General features: G+C 43.0%; 1 protein-coding gene across 1 annotated transcript; it reads left to right on the top strand.

Moving 5' to 3' along the window:
• The first annotated feature begins 6,476 nt into the window (after positions 1-6,476).
• LOC115208114 (acidic mammalian chitinase) lies at positions 6,477-10,504 on the top strand. Its single transcript, XM_029775916.1, has 11 exons — positions 6,477-6,530; positions 6,934-6,963; positions 7,155-7,356; positions 7,736-7,792; positions 7,879-8,044; positions 8,347-8,471; positions 8,617-8,740; positions 8,902-9,087; positions 9,318-9,440; positions 9,765-9,903; positions 10,071-10,504. The coding sequence occupies exons 1-11, from the start codon at positions 6,491-6,493 to the stop codon at positions 10,358-10,360; spliced, it is 1,482 nt and encodes a 493-aa protein (XP_029631776.1). The 5' UTR covers positions 6,477-6,490; the 3' UTR covers positions 10,361-10,504.
• The last annotated feature ends 10,393 nt before the right edge of the window (positions 10,505-20,897 follow it).

Genomic DNA, 20,897 nt, shown 5'->3' with positions numbered 1-20,897 from the left:
AAAATGTCATAATTCAACTTTCTCAAACATACAACTATTTTACACCATTTTAAAGATACACTTCTCCTTGATGTAACGACATTGTCCGATTTCAAAAAGGCTTTACAGCGAAAGCAAAACATTCGATTATGTTAGGAGAGTACATAGTCCAAAATAATCACTCAGCCATTTTCCAAGCAAGGACATGTGTCAATAAAACCCAAAACAGAGCTAAATGAAGCACTAACCTTTGACGATCTTCATCAGATGACACTCCCAGGACATTATGTTACACAATACACGTAAGTTTTGTTCGATAAAGTTCATATTTATATCCAAAAACAGCATTTTACATTGGCGCGTGATGTTCAGAAAATGTATTCCCACCAAAACATCCAGTGAATGTGCACATCAATTTACAAAAATACTCATCATAAACGTTGACAAAATATATAACAATTATTTAAATAATTATAGATAGATTACTCCTGGATGCAAACGCTGTGTCAGATTTTAAAATAACTTTACAGAGAAAGCACATTTTTCAATATTCTGAGTACATAGCTCGCCATCACAGCAAGCTATACAGACACCCGCCAAGTTCGGGGTCACCTAAACTCAGAATTAGTATTAGAGATATTCTCTTACCTTTGCTGATCTTCGTCAGAATGCACTCCCAGGACTGCTACTTCCACAAGAAATGTTGTTTTTGTTCGAAATAATCCATATTAATGTCCAAATACCTCCGTTTTGTTCGTGCGTACAGATCACTTATCCAAAGGCATAACGCGCGAGCGCGGTACCAGAGACTAAAAGTCAAAATGTTCCATTACCGTACTTAGAAGCATGTCAAATGCTGTTTAAAATCAATCTTTATGGTATTTTTTATGTAAAACTGCGATAATATTCCAACCGGACAATGCATATAATTGTTTGATTTGGATAGAAAACACCCTAAAGTTTCTAAAACTGTTTGAATGGCATCTGTGAGTATAACAGAACTCATATGGCAGGCCAAAACCTGAGAAGATTCTGTACAGGAAGTGCCCTCTCTGACCATTTCTTGGCCTTCTATAGCCTCTTTATCGAAAACAGAGGATCTCTGCTGTAACGTGACATTTTCTAAGACTCCCATAGGCTCTCAGAAGGCGCCAGAACGTTGAATGATGACTCTGCAGTCCCTGGCTGAAAAACAGTAGCGCATTTGGATAGTGGTCGTTCTGAGAACAATGAAACGGGGGCGCGCGTGCACGTGAAGAGTCCATTTTCTTCTTTGAGTCTTTGAACGAAAACGACGTCTCCCGGTCGGAATATTATCGCTATTTTACGAGAAAAATCGCATAAAAATGTATTTTAAACAGCGTTTGACATGCTTCGAAGTATGGTAATGGAATATTTTGAATTTTTTTGTCACGACATGCGTCCGCGTGTCACCGTTCGTATAGTGTCTTGAACGCAAGAACAAAACAGAGGATATTTGAACATAACTATGGATTATTTTGAACCAAAACAACATTTGTGGATGAAGTAGAAGTCCTGGGAGTGCATTCTGACGAAGAACAGCAAAGGTAATCCAATTTTTCTTATAGTAATTCTGAGTTTAGTGAACACCAAACTTGGTGGGTGTCAAATTAGCTAGCCCCTGATGGCGGAGCTATCTACTCAGAATATTGCAAAATGTGCTTTTGCCGAAAAGCTATTTTAAAATCTGACACCGCGATTGCATAAAGGAGTTCTGTATCTATAATTCTTAAAATAATTGTTTTGTTTTTTGTGAACATTTATCGTGAGTAATTTAGTAAATTCACCGGAAGTTTTCGGTATGTTTGCTAGTTCTGAACGTCACATGCTAATGTAAAAGCTGGTTTTTGATATAAATATGAACTTGATTGAACAAAACATGCATGTATTTTATAACATAATGTCCTAGGAGTGTCATCTGATGAAGATCATCAAAGGTTAGTGCTGCATTTAGCTGTGGTTTAGGTTTTTGTGACATTATATGCTAGCTTGAAAAATGGGTGTCTGATTATTTCTGGCTGGGTACTCTCCTGACATAATCTAATGTTTTGCTTTCGTTGTAAAGCCTTTTTGAAATCGGACAATGTGGTTAGATTAACGAGAGTCTTGTCTTTAAAATGCTGTAAAATAGTCATATGTTTGAGAAATTGAAGTAATAGCATTTTTAAGGTTTTTGAATATCGTGCCACTCGATTCCACTGGCTGTTGACTAGGTGGGACGATTTCGTCCCACATACCCGAGAGAGGTTAAAACCTTCCCCAACCAGAAACCGTGGATTGATGACAGCATTCGCGCAAAACTAAAAGCGCGAACCACTGTTTTTAATCATGGCAAGGCGACTGGAAACATGACCGAATACAAACAGTGTAGCTATTCCCTCCACAAGGCGATCAAACAAGCTAAGCATCAGTATAAAGACAAAGTAGAGTCGCAATTCAACGGCTCAGACACGAGACGTATGTGGCAGGGTCTACAGTCAATCATGGATTACCAAAAGAAAACCAGCCCCGTCACAGACACCAACGTCTTGCTCCTGGACAAATTAAACAACTTCTTTGCCCGCTTTGAGGACAATACAGTGCCACTTACATGGCCCGCTAGCAAAACCTGCAGGCTGTCCTTCACTGCGGCTAACATGAGTAAAACACTTAAACATGTTTACTCTTGCAAGGCTGCCAGCCCAGATGGTATCGCTAGCCACGTCCTCAGAACATGTGCAGACCAGCTGGCTGGTGTGTTTATGGACATACTCAATCAATCCCTATCCCAGTCTGCTTTTCCCACATGCTTCATGAGGGCCACCATTGTTCCTGTTCCCAAGAAAACTAAGGTAATTGAGATAAATGACTATCGTCCCGTAGCACTCACTTTTGTCATCATGAAGTGCTTTGAGAGACTAGTCGAGGATCATATCACCTCCACCCTACCTGACACGCTAGACCCACTCCAATTTGCTTACCACCCCAATAGGTCCACAGACGACGCAATCGCAATCACACTGCACACTGCCCTAACCCATCTGGATAAGAGGAATACCTATGTAAGGGAATACCCCCCTGAAACGGACAAAAATGAATGGGATCTTATTGGCACCGTAAGAAACATATACACGATGTACAATACCACTCAAATGGACGCCGTTTCATTCAAAACTTATTGCAAATGTCATATGGCAAAGGCCAAGTGTCAAACAGCAAAAATCCTATAGATGGCGAGCGTGCTCCACGGAAGATTTTCATATTGCAAATGCACATCAAGTCAAGACCCAAGAGTCAAATTTTGAATCACTTTTCACCCCCTTAAAAAAGTGCCTTCTGGACCATTTTTCGAAATTCTTTTGATTTTTTGGTCAATTATACATGTATAAGAACTGTATGAACATACTTTTGTCATATTTTATTGTCATATATTTTTTACTTGTCCATAAGGCGTATGTTTTGTCCATTTGCAATATGATTTCATAGGAAGTCAAAAGTCAAAGTCAAAAGTCAGTGAACCATTGCCAAATGCCATAAGAAATGTCCAAATGCAATATGAAAGTTTTGAAAGTGCCAAATCAGGATGTTATGTTCATTTGCCATGTACGATCATAGGGAGTCGGTTTCCAAACCCAAAAGTCAGTGAACCATGTCCAAATGGCATTTATACTACCCAAATGATATATAGCACTATGTTAAAGAGAGTGCACCAGGGCTATGTCTCCTGATAAATTCAGCCAGGAGGGCTATACTTCTCTGACAGTAGGGCACACTTGCTGGGTCAACACAGAATGCAGTTCAGCCTTTATAGGGAGCAGACCTTCAAGTGGGTGGCTGAATATGCTCTGGGCTATGCTGGTGGCATCGATGCAGAGAGATTCGAGAATCTGTCTCTCAGCCAGCTAGGAATGACACAAAAAAGCATTCTGCCAATAATATTACTTTCAAGGAGTACCTGGAGCGCCCACCCCATCTGCCAGCATCCAGTCCACACCTCTACACGCATCAGTCAGTCTGCTGTCCTCCGCTCCTCCACATTCTACTCTTCCACCAAGACCTCTGTCCTCCACACCTGTGCAGTCCTCCACACCTGTGCAGTCCTCCATACCTGGGCTGTCCTCCATACCTGGGCTGTCCTCCACGCCTGTGCTGTCCTTCACACCTGTACTGTCCTCCACATCTGTGCTGTCCTCCACACCTGTGATCTGATGTCCCTAACTCCTAAATAATAGTAAGAATAATAAAAACAATACATGGGATTTACAGTGCCGTCAAATCAAATCCAATTTTATTGGTGACATACACATATTTAGCAGATGTTATTGCGGGTGTAGCGAAACTCTTGTGTTCCTAGCTCCAACAGTGCAGTAGTATCTAACAATTCACAACAATACACACACATCTAAAGTAAAAGAATCGTATTAAGAAAAATATAAGGACGGGCAATGTCGGAGTGGCACTGACTAAAATACAGTAGAATAGAATACAGTGTATATATATATATATATATATATATGTAAACCTTATTAAAGTGACTAGTGTTCCATTATTAACGTGACCAGTGATTCCATGTCTATGTATATAGAGGGCAGCAGCCTCTAAGGTGCAGGGTTGAGTAACCTGGTGGTAGCCGGCTAGTGATGGCTATTTAACAGTCTGATGACCTTGAGATAGAAGCTGTTTTTTCAGTCTCGCCATTCAAAAAACTCAAGGACACTGTACTACAGCAAAGACTACAAAACAAAAACAAGAATAATACAATAAAAGGAATAAAAGGTACATAGCTTAAGCCAGGGCTGAGTGCATAAAAACCTTAACCCCAACATGATTTGAACATGCAACCTTCTAATCTGGAGTCAGCACGAGTTATTGGTTGACCACCAGATGTGCAGGGGAGGCATGGTTTAATTGAACTGTTCCATAAGATGATTCCTCGCCATCGGAACGTGCTTCTCCCCTGGCACGAAAGGTGTGTGACAGCACGTCCAGAGCCCGTACGGCACCCACTGACAATATTGAGTCTAGAAAATGTTGGGTTGCGACAACCAATCATATCAGTTTTTGCTACCAATAAATTACTAAGAATTCCCCTCGCCAATGAATCAGACACAGCTGTTTTGCAATTGGTATGGAATCAGACATTTAATCTGACTTTCCAGGCTTCACGTCGCTGTTCCAGCAACGCTTTTGACATTTACTAGTTCCTGATTCATTTCGTGCGATGGGCAAATCAGGCAGAGTTTGCATGTGCTAAAACCTTTGCAGACAGCAAAACGCTTAGTCAGAGTGTGCTGTGCACCTGCTATCCTTCAACCAAGATATCAACTAGGCAGTGATTGTTATCAAGGTACTTATAAGGACTGATACACTATGTTAAATGTGATATGAGAGCACTTAACTCCTTTTGAAGAATTCATGGTATAGCTACAGAAACACCAGTACAAACAAGTTAACCTGATTGTGACTGTAATGAAAAAAATAAACATTATTTTCTGACAATTCTTTTTTTTGACATTGTGGATAAGTCATAACTATTATTAATAATAACAGATTCCAATAAACTATAACAAATATGGTAACATGCTGAAAAGTACACTTGATTTCTTAATAATTACTTGTTATATGGTTGCATTGTAATACATTATTACTATTATCAATTACGCTACGGCAAGTACCAAAACTTTTGCTAGGCAGACCATGAGGTTATACAGGTCTGTCTCAAGCCTGATGCTCAATTTTAAATAGACCCCTTGCCCCTTACCCTCAAGTCACACCTTTTACCCCTATCCCCTAGGCACTTCCCCCCAAACTTCAGCCCACTGCTAGTACAACTGAAACATAAGATAGGTAAATTAATTATGGGGATATCTCAATCTGAGCTTGACTTGGTAGAATGATCACCATATTCTTTACATCTATCCCATTTCAAGGTCAATCTCAAATCAAATTAAAACGTATTGGTCACATACACATGGTTAGCAGATGTTATTGTTAGTGTAGCAAAATGCTTTATGCTTCTATTTCTGACAGTGCAGCAATATCTAACAAGTTATCTAACAATTCCACAACTACCTAATACACATAAATCTAAGTAAAGGATTGGAATGGGAATATATACATACAAAAATATATAGAGGAACAACAGGCAATCTCCATAAGTATATAGGTGGTTTGGTGGTAGGAGAAAGGTGCTAGCTAGGGTGCAGGGGCTAGCTGTAGGTGCTATACTGAAGAGGCTAAGGGGTGACTTATGCACCCATCTCTATGGTTGTCAGTTTCACCAAATGATTACAACCAAAAACAGACTTGCTTTTTTAATCGTCAGCTTATCATGTCTTAAAACAAGGACATATGAAGTGTATCTGTGTTTTTGTTAAGGCAGTGGTAACCCTTGTTCAAACAAGTGACTGAGGCTGATTGAGTTTTGCTGCGGAATGGGAAAGTCATGGAGATATGTGAAAGATAGGAGTGGTCGTTGAGAGTATAAAAGGGTCCAGCAGCCCATGGAGCAATGTACAGAGCAAACATGGGCAAACTACTCATCTGCATTGGTAAGTGGAATTTATTTTGCCTTACTTAGCGTATAACTGTACTTTTACTCTATCTTTCTTTCAAACCTTTCATTTATATTTTCATTGTAATAACAATTACCAACATTCAAACATAAAAGGCTCCCTATGGAGAGAATTGGCAACTGACGAATGTCCTCTAGCTATGCATTTTGTCTATGCTACTGTGTTCAATGTCTGTTTCTAAGGACTGAGGTTGCCGGCCCCATGACCAACCTATATTCATGTCTGAATGGAAGAACTACACTTTATATCATTATCATTACAGTTCTGAATTATGTTGACTTTTAAGGTAACATAAAATCTCTCCCTTTTTCTTTCTCCTTTCTTTATTTCTGTCTCTCTCGCTTTCTCTCTCACTATTCTCCTCTTTCTCCCTCTCTAGGACTGGCTCTCCTGCTGCATGCGCAGCTAGGTAAGTTTTAAGTTAATTTAATTTACATGTAGCCAGCATCTAGGTACGTTTTAAGTACATTTCATTTACATGTAGCCAGTATCTAGGTAAGTAGCCAATCAGAGAACAATAACTCAACTTAGAGAGCATGACAACCCTGACTCTAAAACTGCCTAACTCCAAACTCTAACATTACTACTACCCTTCCAAAGGATCCTCCTACATCCTCTCCTGTTATTTCACTAACTGGGGCCAGTACCGGCCAGGAGCTGGCAAGTATTTCCCCACCAATGTGGACCCCTGTCTCTGTGACCATCTGATCTATGCCTTTGCCGGCATGGCCAACAACGAGATCAAGACCTACGAATGGGACGATGAGAAACTCTACGGACAGTTCCAGGCTCTCAAGAACCAGTGAGAGAGAGACACACACATGCACAAACACGCACACACAAACACACACTCAAGCAGGCATGCACACATGCACATACGCATGCATGCATGCAGGCACACACACACATAGACAAATGCAGGCAAGCAATTTCTCATTCAGGCATGTACATACCACAGGAGGTTGGTGACACCTTAATTGTGGAGGACGGGCTCGTGGTAAGGGCTGGAGCGGAATTAGTGGAATGGTATCAAATTTGTGAAACACATTGTTTCCATGTGTTTGATGCCATTCCATTTGCTCCATTCCAGACAGAGCTGTCCTCCCCTCAACAGCCTCCCGTGGTACACACACATGCACGCCTACGCCAGGACTAACCCTAAGTCTTGTATTTGGTAACAGGAACAGCAACCTGAAGACTCTGCTGGCCATTGGAGGATGGAATTTTGGCACTCAGCCGTAAGTGGAGATGCATATAAACATGCAAGTGCGCACACACACATTTACACACACACCCTGTGTCTGAGCTGTGTGTGTGTACCCAGGTTCACAGCAATGGTGTCCAGTGCAGCCAACCGCCAGACGTTCATCAGCAGCGTTATCAAGTTCCTGAGGCAGTACGAGTTTGACGGCCTGGACATTGACTGGGAGTATCCCGGATCCAGAGGCTCCCCACCCGCAGACAAGGCCAGATTCACCACCTTGGTGCAGGTTAGACTCAAACACTCACACACACACACACACACACACACACACACACACACACACACACACACACACACACACACACACACACACACACACACACACACACACACACACACACGATAGAACGAACACGAGTGAACTCACATGAATAAACACACACACACATGCACAGATTAACAATCACACATACAGACACACACACACGCACAAAATAGGTCATGCACACACAAATGAACACAGACAAGAATGAACACTTGAACACCCAAATGAACACACACACCCCTCTGTGCACTGTCTCCCTCTAGGAGCTGATGGCTGCCTTTGAGGCTGAAGGAAAGAACACCAACCGTCCTCGTCTGATGCTGACTGCAGCTGTGTCTGCCGGAAAGGGAACCATCGACACCGGATACCAGATCGCCGAGATTGGATCGTCAGTACATACACACTGGGTCTCATTCATATATTAGTTCTTAGGAAAAATGTGTACATTAAAATATGCATGATCTATCAAACATTTCTTGGCATATTGGAAAATCTCTTTCTCCCTTCTCTCTCCCTCTCTCTCTCCCTCTCAGGGTGTTGGACTATCTGCATGTGATGACCTATGACTTTCATGGATCTTGGGAACACAACACTGGAGAAAACAGCCCTCTCTACAGAGGACCAGCTGATCAGGGAGCCTACATCTACTTCGATGTGGTGAGTCTCTCTCTCTGTACCCATCTCTTCCTCTCTCTCTTCCTCTGCTCATCTATCTCTTCCTGCCTATTTAGTTTTGAGCTGAGAGTGAGTAGCACATATTTCTTAATAATTCTTCTCTCTCCAGTGTTCTCACTACCACATACTGTGTGTGTTCTCAGGACTATGCTATGAAGTACTGGAAGAGCAATGGTGCCCCCGCTGAGAAGCTCCTGGTTGGATTCCCCACCTACGGCCACACCTTCCAGCTGGCCAGTGGCTCTAACACTGGAGTGGGCGCTCCCGCCAATGGCCCCGGCCCCGCCGGACCATTCACCAGACAGTCTGGCTTCCTGGCCTACTACGAGGTAATTGACACAGGATTAAGATAGGTCTGAAATTACACCCTCTTCCAATCCCTACACAGTGCACTACTTGTGTGCTCTGGTCAACGGTAGTGTCCTGGGGAACAGGGTGTCATTTTGGACGCAAACCCAGTGTATGTTTTTGAGTGATTACATCTGCAGCTTCCTGAAACATGCAACTTCCAACCGTAACGTAAGTGTGTGTGTGTGTGTGTGTGTGTGTGTGTCATTAGATCTGCACCTTACTGAAGCAGGGAGCTACCCAGGCCTGGGACTCTGCCCAGATGGTGCCCTACTGCTACACCCAGCAGAACGTCTGGGTTGGTTATGACAACGTCAAGAGTTACCAGGACAAGGTCTGTGTTTGTGTGGGTGTTTGTCTGTTGGGGGAAAGATATAACTAGAAGGTAATGGCGTAGCATCCTACTCTGTTACAATAAGCCTAATCATATATGGATTTAAACAGTAGATTTTATCTTCGTGATTTACAGTAGTGAGTGCATACATTTTGTTATGGGTGACACCAGCGAGAATCGAATCCACCATCCTGTCGTTGCAAGATCTATTCCCTACCAACTGAGCAACATAGGGCAAATGATGAAGTTCTACCACTTATACATATTTATCCAATTTGACCCCGTTAAATAAACCCTCCTCTCCCCTCTCTTTCTCCCCTACAGATCGAGTGGCTGAAGAACACTGGCTTCGGAGGAGCCATGGTGTGGAGTCTGGATCTGGATGACTTCTCTGGAACCTTCTGCGGACAGGGCAGATACCCACTGATCAACACCCTCAAGTCTGGACTGGGAACCGGAGCCGGTGAGAGACACAGACACAAACGCAAGCCTGCATGCACACACAAACATAAAATAACAACCCTCTCCATCACTATCTCAACCAGACCTGGGTTGAAATAGTCGTTGAAAAGATCTCAACCCCCTTTCTTTTCTAACTCCCCCCACTCCTATGTCCTCCATATCTCCCAGGTTGTGCCGCCCGTAAGGACCCCATCGCCCCAGTGACCCCTACCCAGCACCCACTTAACCCCCCACAGCCCGGTGGTCAAGGTGGCAGCAGCAGCGGTGGCAGCGGCGGCAGTGGCGGTGGCAGTAGTAGCAGCGGATCTGGCTTCTGCGCTGGGAAGGCTGACGGAATATACGCTGACCCCACCAATGCCAACCACTTCTACAATTGTAGCCAGGGCAAGACCTACGACCAGCAGTGTGCTGCCGGCCTGGTGTTCGACACCAGCTGCAAGTGTTGCAACTGGGCCTAAGAAACCATAGTTCCCCTTATTAATGAAGGAGCTGGGTCTGAAGGTTGTGTGGTTGTTAGGACCACTGTTGTCGTGGCCTATTTTAACATCAGCTCCATGTAACATGTCAAATCCACTCTAATAAACTCCCAACATATGAATGCATCCTGCTGTCTCAGGAATTTTACTTATTCCGCTCTATGTGGGTTTGAGGTCAACTTCATTGCGCTTTGAGCAGAATCACCTTGTATCCCACATAGCTAGTCATTATCTGAACAAGAATAGCAATTCTACTCCTCGTCGTTCTCAAACTGATTCCCTCAAACACCTTATGTCAGTTTAGATTTTATAGAATTCATTCCACCACAGAGAATCGCAGTAAAAGATAAGTCCTTTACTGCAGTCAAACTTTACCATGCTGACAGACACGGTATAAAGCATGCAGAGCTTAGACTGACTCATCATTACCATGACATAATGATAGGCTCACCATTTGTCTTTTTAACTACCATTTAATCCAATATCAAAAATACAAGACACCCATTTCAAAACTGTTCTTTTTGAAATGCTGAAAAGAAAGAATATATAGTAAATATTATTTTCTATACAGAATTTGAATATAACTTGACATGCACATTGTTTTATTTCAAATCAAACTCTTTGTCACATGCGCCGAATACAACAGGTGTAAACTTTACAGTGAAATGCTTACTTACAAGCCCTTAACCAACAATGCAGTTCAAGAAAGAGTTAAGAAAATATTTATCAAGTAAAAAGTAACACAATAAAATATTAACGAGGCTATATGAAGGCGGTACTGGTACTGAGTCAATTAGCAGGGGTACAGGTTAGTCAAGATAATTTGCTCATGTAGGTAGGGGTAAAGAGGGGGGGGGGTCAATATAAATAGTCCGTGGTGGCCATTTGATTAATTGTTCAGCAGTCTTATGGCTTGGGGGTAGAAGCTGTTAAAGAGCCTTTTGGACCTAGACTTGGCGCTCCGGTACCGCTTGCCTTGCGGTAGCATAGAGAACAGTCTATGACTAGCGATGCTCTCGATGGTGCAGCTGTAGAACTTTTTGAGGATCTGGGGACCTATCCCAAATCTTTTCAGTCACCTGAGGGGGAAAAGGTGTTGTCGTGGCCTCTTCACGACTGTCTTGGTGTGTTTGGACCATCATAGTTCGTTGGTGATGTGGACACCAAGGAACTTGAAACTCTCGACCCGCTCCACTACAGCCCTGTCAATGTTAATGGGGGCCTGTTCGGTCCGCCTTTTCCTGTAGTCCATGATCAGCTCCTTTCTCTTGCTCACATTGAGGGAGAGGTTGTTGTCCTGGCACCAAACTGCCAGGTCTCTGACTTCCTCCCTATAGGCTGTCTCATCGTTGTCGGTTATCAGGCCTACCACTGTTGTGTCATCTGCAAACTTAATGATGGCGTTGCATGCACCCATGAGGGGCCCAAGTGTTGAGGATCAGCATGGCAGACGTGTTGTTGCCTTACCACCTGGGGGTGGCACATCAGGAAGTCCAGGATCCAGTTGCAGAGGGAGGTGTATAGTCCCAGGGTCCTTAGCTTAGTGATGAGCTTTGTGGGCACTATGGTGTTGAACGCTGAGCTGTAGTCAATGAACAGCATTCTCACATAGGTGTTGCCGATGATATCTGGTGAGGACCTGCCTTACAACAGGCATACAAGCCCTCAGACCAGCCTCTCTCAGTCTATTGCAGACAGTCTGACACTGACGGAGGGATTGTGCATTCCTTGTGTAACTCAGGCAGTTGTTGTTGTCATCCTGTACCTGTCCCACAGGTGTGATGTTCGGATGTACCGATCCTATGCAGGTGTTGTTACACGTGGTCTGCCACTGCGAGAATGATCAGCTGTCCGTCCGGTCTCCCTGTAGCGCTGTCTTAGGCATCTCACAGTACGGACATTGCAATTTATTGCCCTGGCCACATCTGCAGTCCTCATGCCTCCTTGCAGCATGCCTAAGGCACGTTCACGCAGATGAGCAGGGACCCTGGGTATCTTTCTTTTGGTGTTTTTCAGAGTCAGTAGAAAGGCCTCTTTAGTGTGCTAAGTTTTCATAACGGTAACCTTAATTGCCTACCGTCTACCGCCTACCGCCTACCGCCTACCGCCTACCGTAAGCTGTGTCTTAACAACCGTTCCACAGGTGCATGTTCATTAATTGTTTATGGTTCATTGAACAAGCATGGGAAACAGTGTTTAAACCCTTTACAATGAAGATCTGTGAAGTTATTTGGATTTTTGAGAATTATCATTGAAAGACAGGGTCCTGAAAAAGGGACATTTCTTTTTTTGCAGAGTTTATATAACTCAGGTAATTTAAGCAGTGTGTTGTACACTTGAACAATAAAGCACGAGGGGGTGTGGCATTTAAGTGGTAATTCCCTCGAAGCCGGTGTTTGTAGGATATATTGGCACGTGTGTTGTTAGGCCCAAGACGAAGTTGGGTTACCAACATATTCATTCAAGTGACGCAGCAGGCTATGGTACTGCATCACAGTGCTGGAGGCATCACTACAGACCCAGGTTCGATCCCGGGCTGTGTCACAACCAGGAGTCCCATAGGGCGGTGCACAATTGGTTAAGTGAGGGTTTGGCCGGGTTAGGCCGTTATTGTAAATGAAAATATGTTCTTAGCTGACTTGCCTGGATAAATAAAAAACATTATTTCGATGAATTTATTCATACTATTTCATCCTTCCATGAGATATAGTCCTGACACGAATCTAAGATTCCTACCAAAGTTGGCTAGTCGTTCGTTCTATCGGTTCAGTTGCCAGAGATGTGACAACGTTGTTAAGTCTTTTTGTTCTGTATCTATGAACACGACCCAGTCGTTTGTTCTAAATGTTCCATTGTCATACTGGCTGGTAACGTTTGATATCTAGCCAACTACGGCTAATTTACAGTCACATCATACAATGCAGCCAGAATAAGAGCAAAGTAGCTGCACTTGTGTTTGTTTAAGCTGTTTTCTAGTGACATTTATTTGGAGACATCCATAACAATGAGCAAATGATGCGCGATTTTGCCTGGCATAGAGAATGTGCTCTCTCCTCAGGACACTTATTCAGAGGAGCTAGCCAACAGCACAGCGAACACAATCACTTCAAACTGAAGCTGAAAAGACTGAAAACTAGCTACATTTCGTTTGGTTTTACCTGTTTTCTATTGACATTTCTTAGTATATACCCATAAAAATAATGCCAGCTGATTCATAATTTCGAATGGTTGAGAAAAGCTGTCTGCCTGTCTGTCTTGTCCTGACTCCTGACACATTCATTACTATGGGACAGCTGGCGATCGAAAGTCTAAATGTTTTTTATAATCGAGATCAAGTTTATAATTCAACACGAAGTGCCTGTACACAGCCCATAGCCGTGATGTACTGGCCATATACCACAAACCCTTGAGGGGCCTTATTGCTATTATAAACTGGTTACCAACATAATTAGTACAAATAAATATTTAGTCATACCTGTGGCATACGGTCTGACGTAACACAGCTTTCAGCCAATAAGTATTCAGGGCTTGAACCACCCAGTTTATAGTACACTATAATTCCAAATGGTAGCATATGAGTGACTCTTGCCACTTTGTCCTATTGAAGCACACTGGTAGATGGAGAATAATGATGTAGTGCAGCCACATCCATATATGACTTGATTCCCTTGAGCACGGCACTTAACCCTAATTGCTTCTGTAAGTCGTTCTGGATAAGAGTGTCTGCTAAATGACTAAAATGTAAATGTAAACATAAATTGATGTCAATTTGATACATTTATGAGGTATAAAATATAGAAATGTACAGTGTTCATGCCCAGACGCGACATGCATACATTAGCCCTTGATCAACACTATAGTCTTGGTCCCCCAACCAACACTTTTTACAACATGTCGCACACAGACACACGGACCCCCTCCTAACTAACCCATCACATCCAGAGTACAATAATCAGAACAGTGGGGTATGATATTTACATACAAATCGTGGTACATAAATTCAAAACATGAGGATGTGATATTCACATCCTTATAGGAAATCACACGGGTGAGATATTTGCATCCTAGTGTGAAGCCCCGGCCACTCAGAACAATGGGTGTGAAATGTACATCTTGGTATGACTTCCCACCCCCTAATAAATCACAAGATTTGTCAACCAAGCATTTTTAGAGTTGAACTGTCCAGACCCACATCACCAGCCCTTCCCCACCAATACACACAAACACACAAACCTCCATCCTGACTAGCCCATCACAACTTCACGAATTCTCACTTAAGGAATTTGGACAAAGGAGTATAAGTGTTATGCCAAGACATGGAACCCTCATCCTAACTAACCCATCACATCAACCCCTACGGTGTCACCATAGGCCCCAATACATTAGCCCCTTGTTCAACACAATAGTCTCTGTCACCCCACCAACACCTTTCACAACATGTCTGCACACAGACACTAGCACCCCTCCTCACATCCACAATACTGTAATCAGAACAGTGGGGTGGGATGTTTATATACAACATGTGGTAATGCCCCGTCCACTCAGAACAATGGGTGTGATATTTACTACATCCTGGTGTGAAGTCACACCTGGTTGTGATATTGAAATCCTAGGCGGAAGTCCCGCCCCCCTCATAAATCAACGAGGTGTGAAAGATAGTTAGACAGGAGCCACCCTACTCATAGCCATAAACTTAGGAGCAACTGCATTAGGACTTAACCACACTTTGGAGTAAACAGACGCAAACTCTGAACAGGAAGAGTGTACTGATCCCCAACGGTCTTGGCCGACGCAAAGGTCATGAGCAGGGCAGTGCTGTCGGAAAGGACCTTCAGGTCCACAGACTCCAATGGTTCAAACGGAGGCTCATACAGAGCGTCCAGGACCAACGGCAGGTCCCAGGTCGGTGTCATACGCATAGACTCTATGGTCCGGGCCTTTCAGGAACCACACCACCAGAGGATGAGATCCCAGGGTAGAGCCATCCCTACATAAAACGCCAAAATGGCTGCCATGTAAATCTTCAACCTTCATGGGTGCCAAATCCTCCCGTGCGCCTGGGACAATACATCCAGACGAAACGGAACCCACCAGGCGGATGATCTCCGGGAACCAGGGTTGTCTGGGCCCGATCCCATATCTAGGCTCCAACCGAGGGGTGCAGTCTCCACTCCATAGAGATAGGACCACCTGTAAAGTTGATCCGCACACACGTTGAGAGATCTGCGAAGATACGTTGCCCTGAGTAACAGGGAATGCGCACCGCTCCACACAAGCAGCACCCTACACAGGGCAAAGTCCCCAATCACTGCCCTGGGGAGTTGGTATATTTTTTTAAACCAGAAGAAAAAGTGCCTCCTACCATCCCTCCAACACCACTTCCAGCAGTGTCTGGTCCCCCATCCAGGGACCAATCAGGACCAACCCTGCTAAGTTTCAGAGGCAAGCCAGCAATGGGATGCAGGGTGGTATGCTGCTGGCACCTGGTTTCTTGACTCCGCCACGACCAGCCAATCGTCCAGAGAGGCCAATACTCGGATCCCCTGGCACCACTCCGGTCACAAAGCCGCTTCCACCACTATATAAAAGGTGCAGGCAATAGGGAGATGGGGAGGATGTATAGCACATGAAAATATGTATCCTTCAGATCTATGGACATGAACCAATAGCGGGTGAAGTGTGAGCATTTTGAGGTGCTTGTTTATAACACGCAAGTCCAGGATAGGATGCAACGTTACATCACTCTTGAGAACTAAGAAGTACCAGCTATACAAACCACTCTGTACTTCTGACATAGGGACCAACTGAATACCCTACTTTTGAAGGAGAGAGGAAATCTCCTCTCTCAAGACAGACGCTAGGACCTTGGGGACCCAATGATGTAATGACGCCACGAAAATGAGGAGGAAGCACAGCGAACTGCAGACCCTACCCCCTTGTCACAGTTTTCATCGCCCATGGTGAAACTCTGCATGCCCGCCACTGGACAGAGCACGCTGCCAGTCTCCCATAAATTATCTCCTGAAGGGGTAAAAGGCCACCCTGACTGCTGGGATAATATATATATTATTATATTTTGTTATGCTTGTTTTCATATCCACCACTCTTGACAAATCAAATCAAATCAATTTATATAGCCCTTCTTACATCAGCTGACATCTCAAAGTGCTGTACAGAAACCCAGCCTAAAACCCCAAACAGCAAGCAATGCAGGTGTAGAATCACGGTGGCTAGGAAAAACTCCCTAGAAAGGCCAAAACCTAGGAAGAAACCTAGAGAGGAACCAGGCTATGAGGGGTGGCCAGTCCTCTTCTGGCTGTGCCGGGTGGAGATTATAACAGAACATGGCCAAGATGTTCAAATGTTCATAAATGACCAGCATGGTCAAATAATAATAATCACAGTAGTTGTCGAGGGTGAAACAAGTCAGCACCTCAAGAGTAAATGTCAGTTGGCTTTTCATAGCCGATCATTGAGAGTATCTCTACCGCTCCTGCTGTCTCTAGAGAGTTGAAAAAAGCAGGTCTGGGACAGGTAGCACGTCCGGTGAACAGGTCAGTGTTCCACAACCGTTTGTCCGAACGTGGGGAAGGAACTGTGCATTCTGATACCAGGCAAACACCAGCTATGGGGACCTCTGCAACCAGTAACTTGCCCCCATTGACTGAGCCACTTGGGAGCACTATTAGAACAGTAACTGCTTGGGGACGAAGGCCCAGAGCCATACAAACTTGTTGGCACAACTGGCTCATCCAAATACATCTGCCTGTCCATCTCAGTAATCCCGAGAACCGGCGCTGTTTCCTCTGAAGCACCATGCCAGGATTATCGCCCTTCTTAGCCTCTGGAGCTAAGTAACTTGCTACTCATCGGCAAAGTCTTTAACTTCATCGGGGTAGGGGGCAGTATTTTCACATAAGGATGAAAAGCGTGCCCAGAGTAAACTGCCTGCTACTCAGGCCCAAAAGCTAGAATATGCAGATTTGGATAGAAAACTCTCTGAAGTTTCTAAAACTGTTTGAATGATGTCTGTGAGTATAACAGAACTCATATGGCAGGCAAAAACTTGAGAAAAAAATACAACCAGGATGTGTGGAAATCTGAGGTTTGTAGTTTTTCAAGTGATTGCCTATCCAATATACAGTGTCTATGGGGTTATATTGCACTTCCTAAGGCTTCCACTAGATGTCAACAGTATTTAGAACGTTGTTTCAGGCTTCTACTGTGAATGGGGAGCGAATAAGAGCTGTTTGAGTCAGGTGTCTGACAGTAGGCCATTATTTTAGTTACACGCGCAGCCATGAGCACAAGCTCAGTTCTCTTTCCTTTATGAAGACACTTGAATTATCCAGTTGGAATATTTTTGAAGATTTATGATAAGAACATCCTAAAGATTGATTCTACACATCGTTTGAAATGTTTCTACAAACTGTAATAGAACTTTTTTGACTTTTCGTCTGGACTTTAGTGCGCGCGCCTTCTGCATTTGGAATAGTGAACATAACGTGCGAACAAAATGGATGTATTTGGACATAAAGATTAACTTTATCGAACAAAACAAACATTTATTGTGGAACTGGGATTCCTGGGAGTGCATTCCGATGAAGATCATCAAAGGTAAGTGAATATTTATAATGCTATTTCTGACTTTTGTTGACTCCACAACATGGCGGGTATCTGTACTCAGATTATTGCAAAGTGTCCTTTCGCCATAAAGCTTTTTGGAAATCTGACACAGAGGTTGCATTAAGGAGAAATGTATCTTTAATTCTATGCATAACAGTTGTGTATTTTATCAACGTTTATGATGAGTATTTCTGTAAATTGATGTGCTCATTCACCGGAAGTTTTGGAGGCAAAACATTTCTGTACATTACACGCCAATGTAAAATGGGGTTTTTGGATATAAATATGAACTTTATCGAGCAAAACATACATGTATTGTGTAACATCAAGTCCTATGAGTGCCATCTGATGAAGATCATCAAAGGTTAGTGATTCATTTTAGCTGTATTTCTGGTTTTTGTGACATCTCTCCTTGCTTGGAAAATGGCTGTGTGGTTTTCTTGTCTAGGTGCTGTCCTAACATAATCTAATGCTATGCTTTTTGGAATCGGACACTGTGGTTGGATTAACCAGAAGTTTATCTTTAGAATGGTGTATAATACTTGTATGTGTGAGAAATTTGAATTATGAGATTTTTGTTGTTTTGAATTTGGCGCTCTGCTATTTCACTGGCTGTTGGCGAGTGGGATGCTACCATCCCACATACCCCAGAGAGGTTAAACAGAGGTAAGTGACACTTCAAAGTTGCAGGGACAAGAGGTAAATACCTCCCCCAATCCTGGAGTAACTCCGCTGTGGGGGGAAAAAACGCCATCAATAGTGCATTCACCACCAATGGTTCACTCTCCCCCACCAAATCCGAAGTCGGGGCTTATGAAAGGGAACATAGTAAACATCATGTAGACAACAGTAAATAGAAAACTACTTCATCTTCATGTAAAACCTGTGGTTTTATGAATTAAAATATTAAAACAACAGACAAGACCACAGTGCAAAGTGAAACTAAGAATTCATAATTAAATAATTAATAAGTAAATCACAATAAATCATAATGATGACACCACACGTATGATATACACACATACACTCCCTTACGTATTTATTTGGACAGTAAATTTAAAACTTTTAATTTGGCTCTATACTCAAATGTTTTACATAAGGCAACAGTAAAGAATGTCGAATTTTATTTTAGCGTATTTTCATACATATCCGTTTTACCGTTTAAAAATGATATCACTTTATGTATGTAGTCCGCCCATTTGAAGGTGTCAAGTATTTGGAGAAATGTACTAAAGTAGTCAACTTTTGTAGTCAAAACTTTTTTAGTCATCATTATTCACTATTAATTATGGTAGAATTAATGTAGAAGTGTTCAGAAACATATTCTATTCTTATTTACAATAAAGGTTACTCCAATCTGGCATAATACATTAATTAGCATTAATTTCTATTGGGCACAACATTCTGAAACACAACCAAAACAAACTGCAAATGCATCCAACAAGGTTGTAGAGAGCGGCAAGTAGCCTAGAGATGACAGCGTTTAGAGTGTTGGAACAGTAACTGAAAGGTTGCTATTTTGAATCCCGGAGCCGACAAGATAAAAAAAAAACTGTTGATCTGCCCTTGAGCAATGCACGTAACGCTAATTCCGCCAGGGTCCCTGTCAATAATGGCTAATCCCTGGCTGTGACCCAACTCTCAGGGGGAGTTGCAATATTTTACCAGGTAAGTTGACTGAGAACACATTCTCATTTACAGCAACAACCTGAGGAATAGTTACAGGGGAGAGGGCTGAATGAGCCAATTGTAAGCTGGGGATGATTAGGTGACCATGATGGTATGCTGGACATCTTGGGAATTTAGCCAGGACACCAGTGTTAACACCCCTACTCTTACAATAAGTGCCATGGGATCTTTAATGACCTCAGAGAGTCAGGACACCCATTTAACATCTCATCAGAAAGACAGCACCCTGCACAGGGCAGTGTCCCCAATCACTGCCCAGAGGAATTGGGATATTTTTTTAGACCAGAGGAAAGAGTGCCCCCTACTGGCCCTCCAACACCACCTGGTCTCCCATCCAGGGACTGACCAGGGCCAACCCTGCTTAGCTTCAGAAGAAAGCCAGCAGTGGGATGCAGGGTGGTATGCTGCTGGCGATATGCAAAAAACACATTTTCATTTCACACTTGTACAAGTTATCCACTTGTACATGCAGGATAAATATAAGCACCCCCTATTTGACCTTTTGAGTATCACAAGCTTGATGTAGTCATTGCGTGCTCGGAATATGGGACAAAATACTAAACTCTTAACTAAATTACAAATGAATTTGTCCAAATACTTATGACACCTTCAAATGAGGGGACTCGATACATAAAGTGTATTCATAAATAAACGGTAAAACAGATATGTATGAAAATACCTTCAAATAAAAGGTGGCATTCTGTGACATAGGTCAAATATAAAACGTAGAGCCAAATTAAACATTTTAGCTACACTGTCCAACTAAATATGTAGGGGAGTGTACGTATAAAACGTTTTTGAAATCTTATTAAAATTGGTGATAGCATATTTACATTTTAGTCATTTAGCAGATTCTCTTATCCAGAGTGACTTACATGAGCAATTAGGGTTAAATCAAATCAAATGTTATTTGTCACATACACATGTGTTAGCAGATCTTAATGCGAGTGTAGCGAAATGCTTGTTGCCTTACTCAAGGGCACAATGACAGATTTGTCATCTAGTGCACACGCACGCATGCAGACACGCACACATGCACACACACCCAGCTGGTGGCACCTTAATTGGGGAGGACGGGCTCGTGGTAATGACTGGATCGGAAGGAGTGGAATGGTATCAATACATCAAACACATGGTTTGATTCCTTTCTCTCCGTTTCAGCCAGTATTATGAGCCGTCCTCCTCAGCAGCTTCCACTGACACA

The sequence above is a fragment of the Salmo trutta genome, chromosome 14 (genome assembly GCF_901001165.1).
Source record: "Salmo trutta chromosome 14, fSalTru1.1, whole genome shotgun sequence".
Classification (NCBI taxonomy): Eukaryota; Metazoa; Chordata; class Actinopteri; order Salmoniformes; family Salmonidae; genus Salmo; species Salmo trutta.
This window is presented reverse-complemented; position numbering and strand designations above follow the sequence as displayed.

Excerpts from the sequence above, each read along its gene's own strand:
- LOC115208114 (XM_029775916.1), top strand. The coding sequence starts at position 6,491 with ATGTACAGAGCAAACATGGGCAAACTACTCATCTGCATTG. Across the intron at positions 8,741-8,901 it reads CCTACATCTACTTCGATGTG|GACTATGCTATGAAGTACTG; the intron begins GTGAGTCTCTCT and ends GTGTGTTCTCAG. Across the intron at positions 9,441-9,764 it reads TCAAGAGTTACCAGGACAAG|ATCGAGTGGCTGAAGAACAC; the intron begins GTCTGTGTTTGT and ends TCTCCCCTACAG.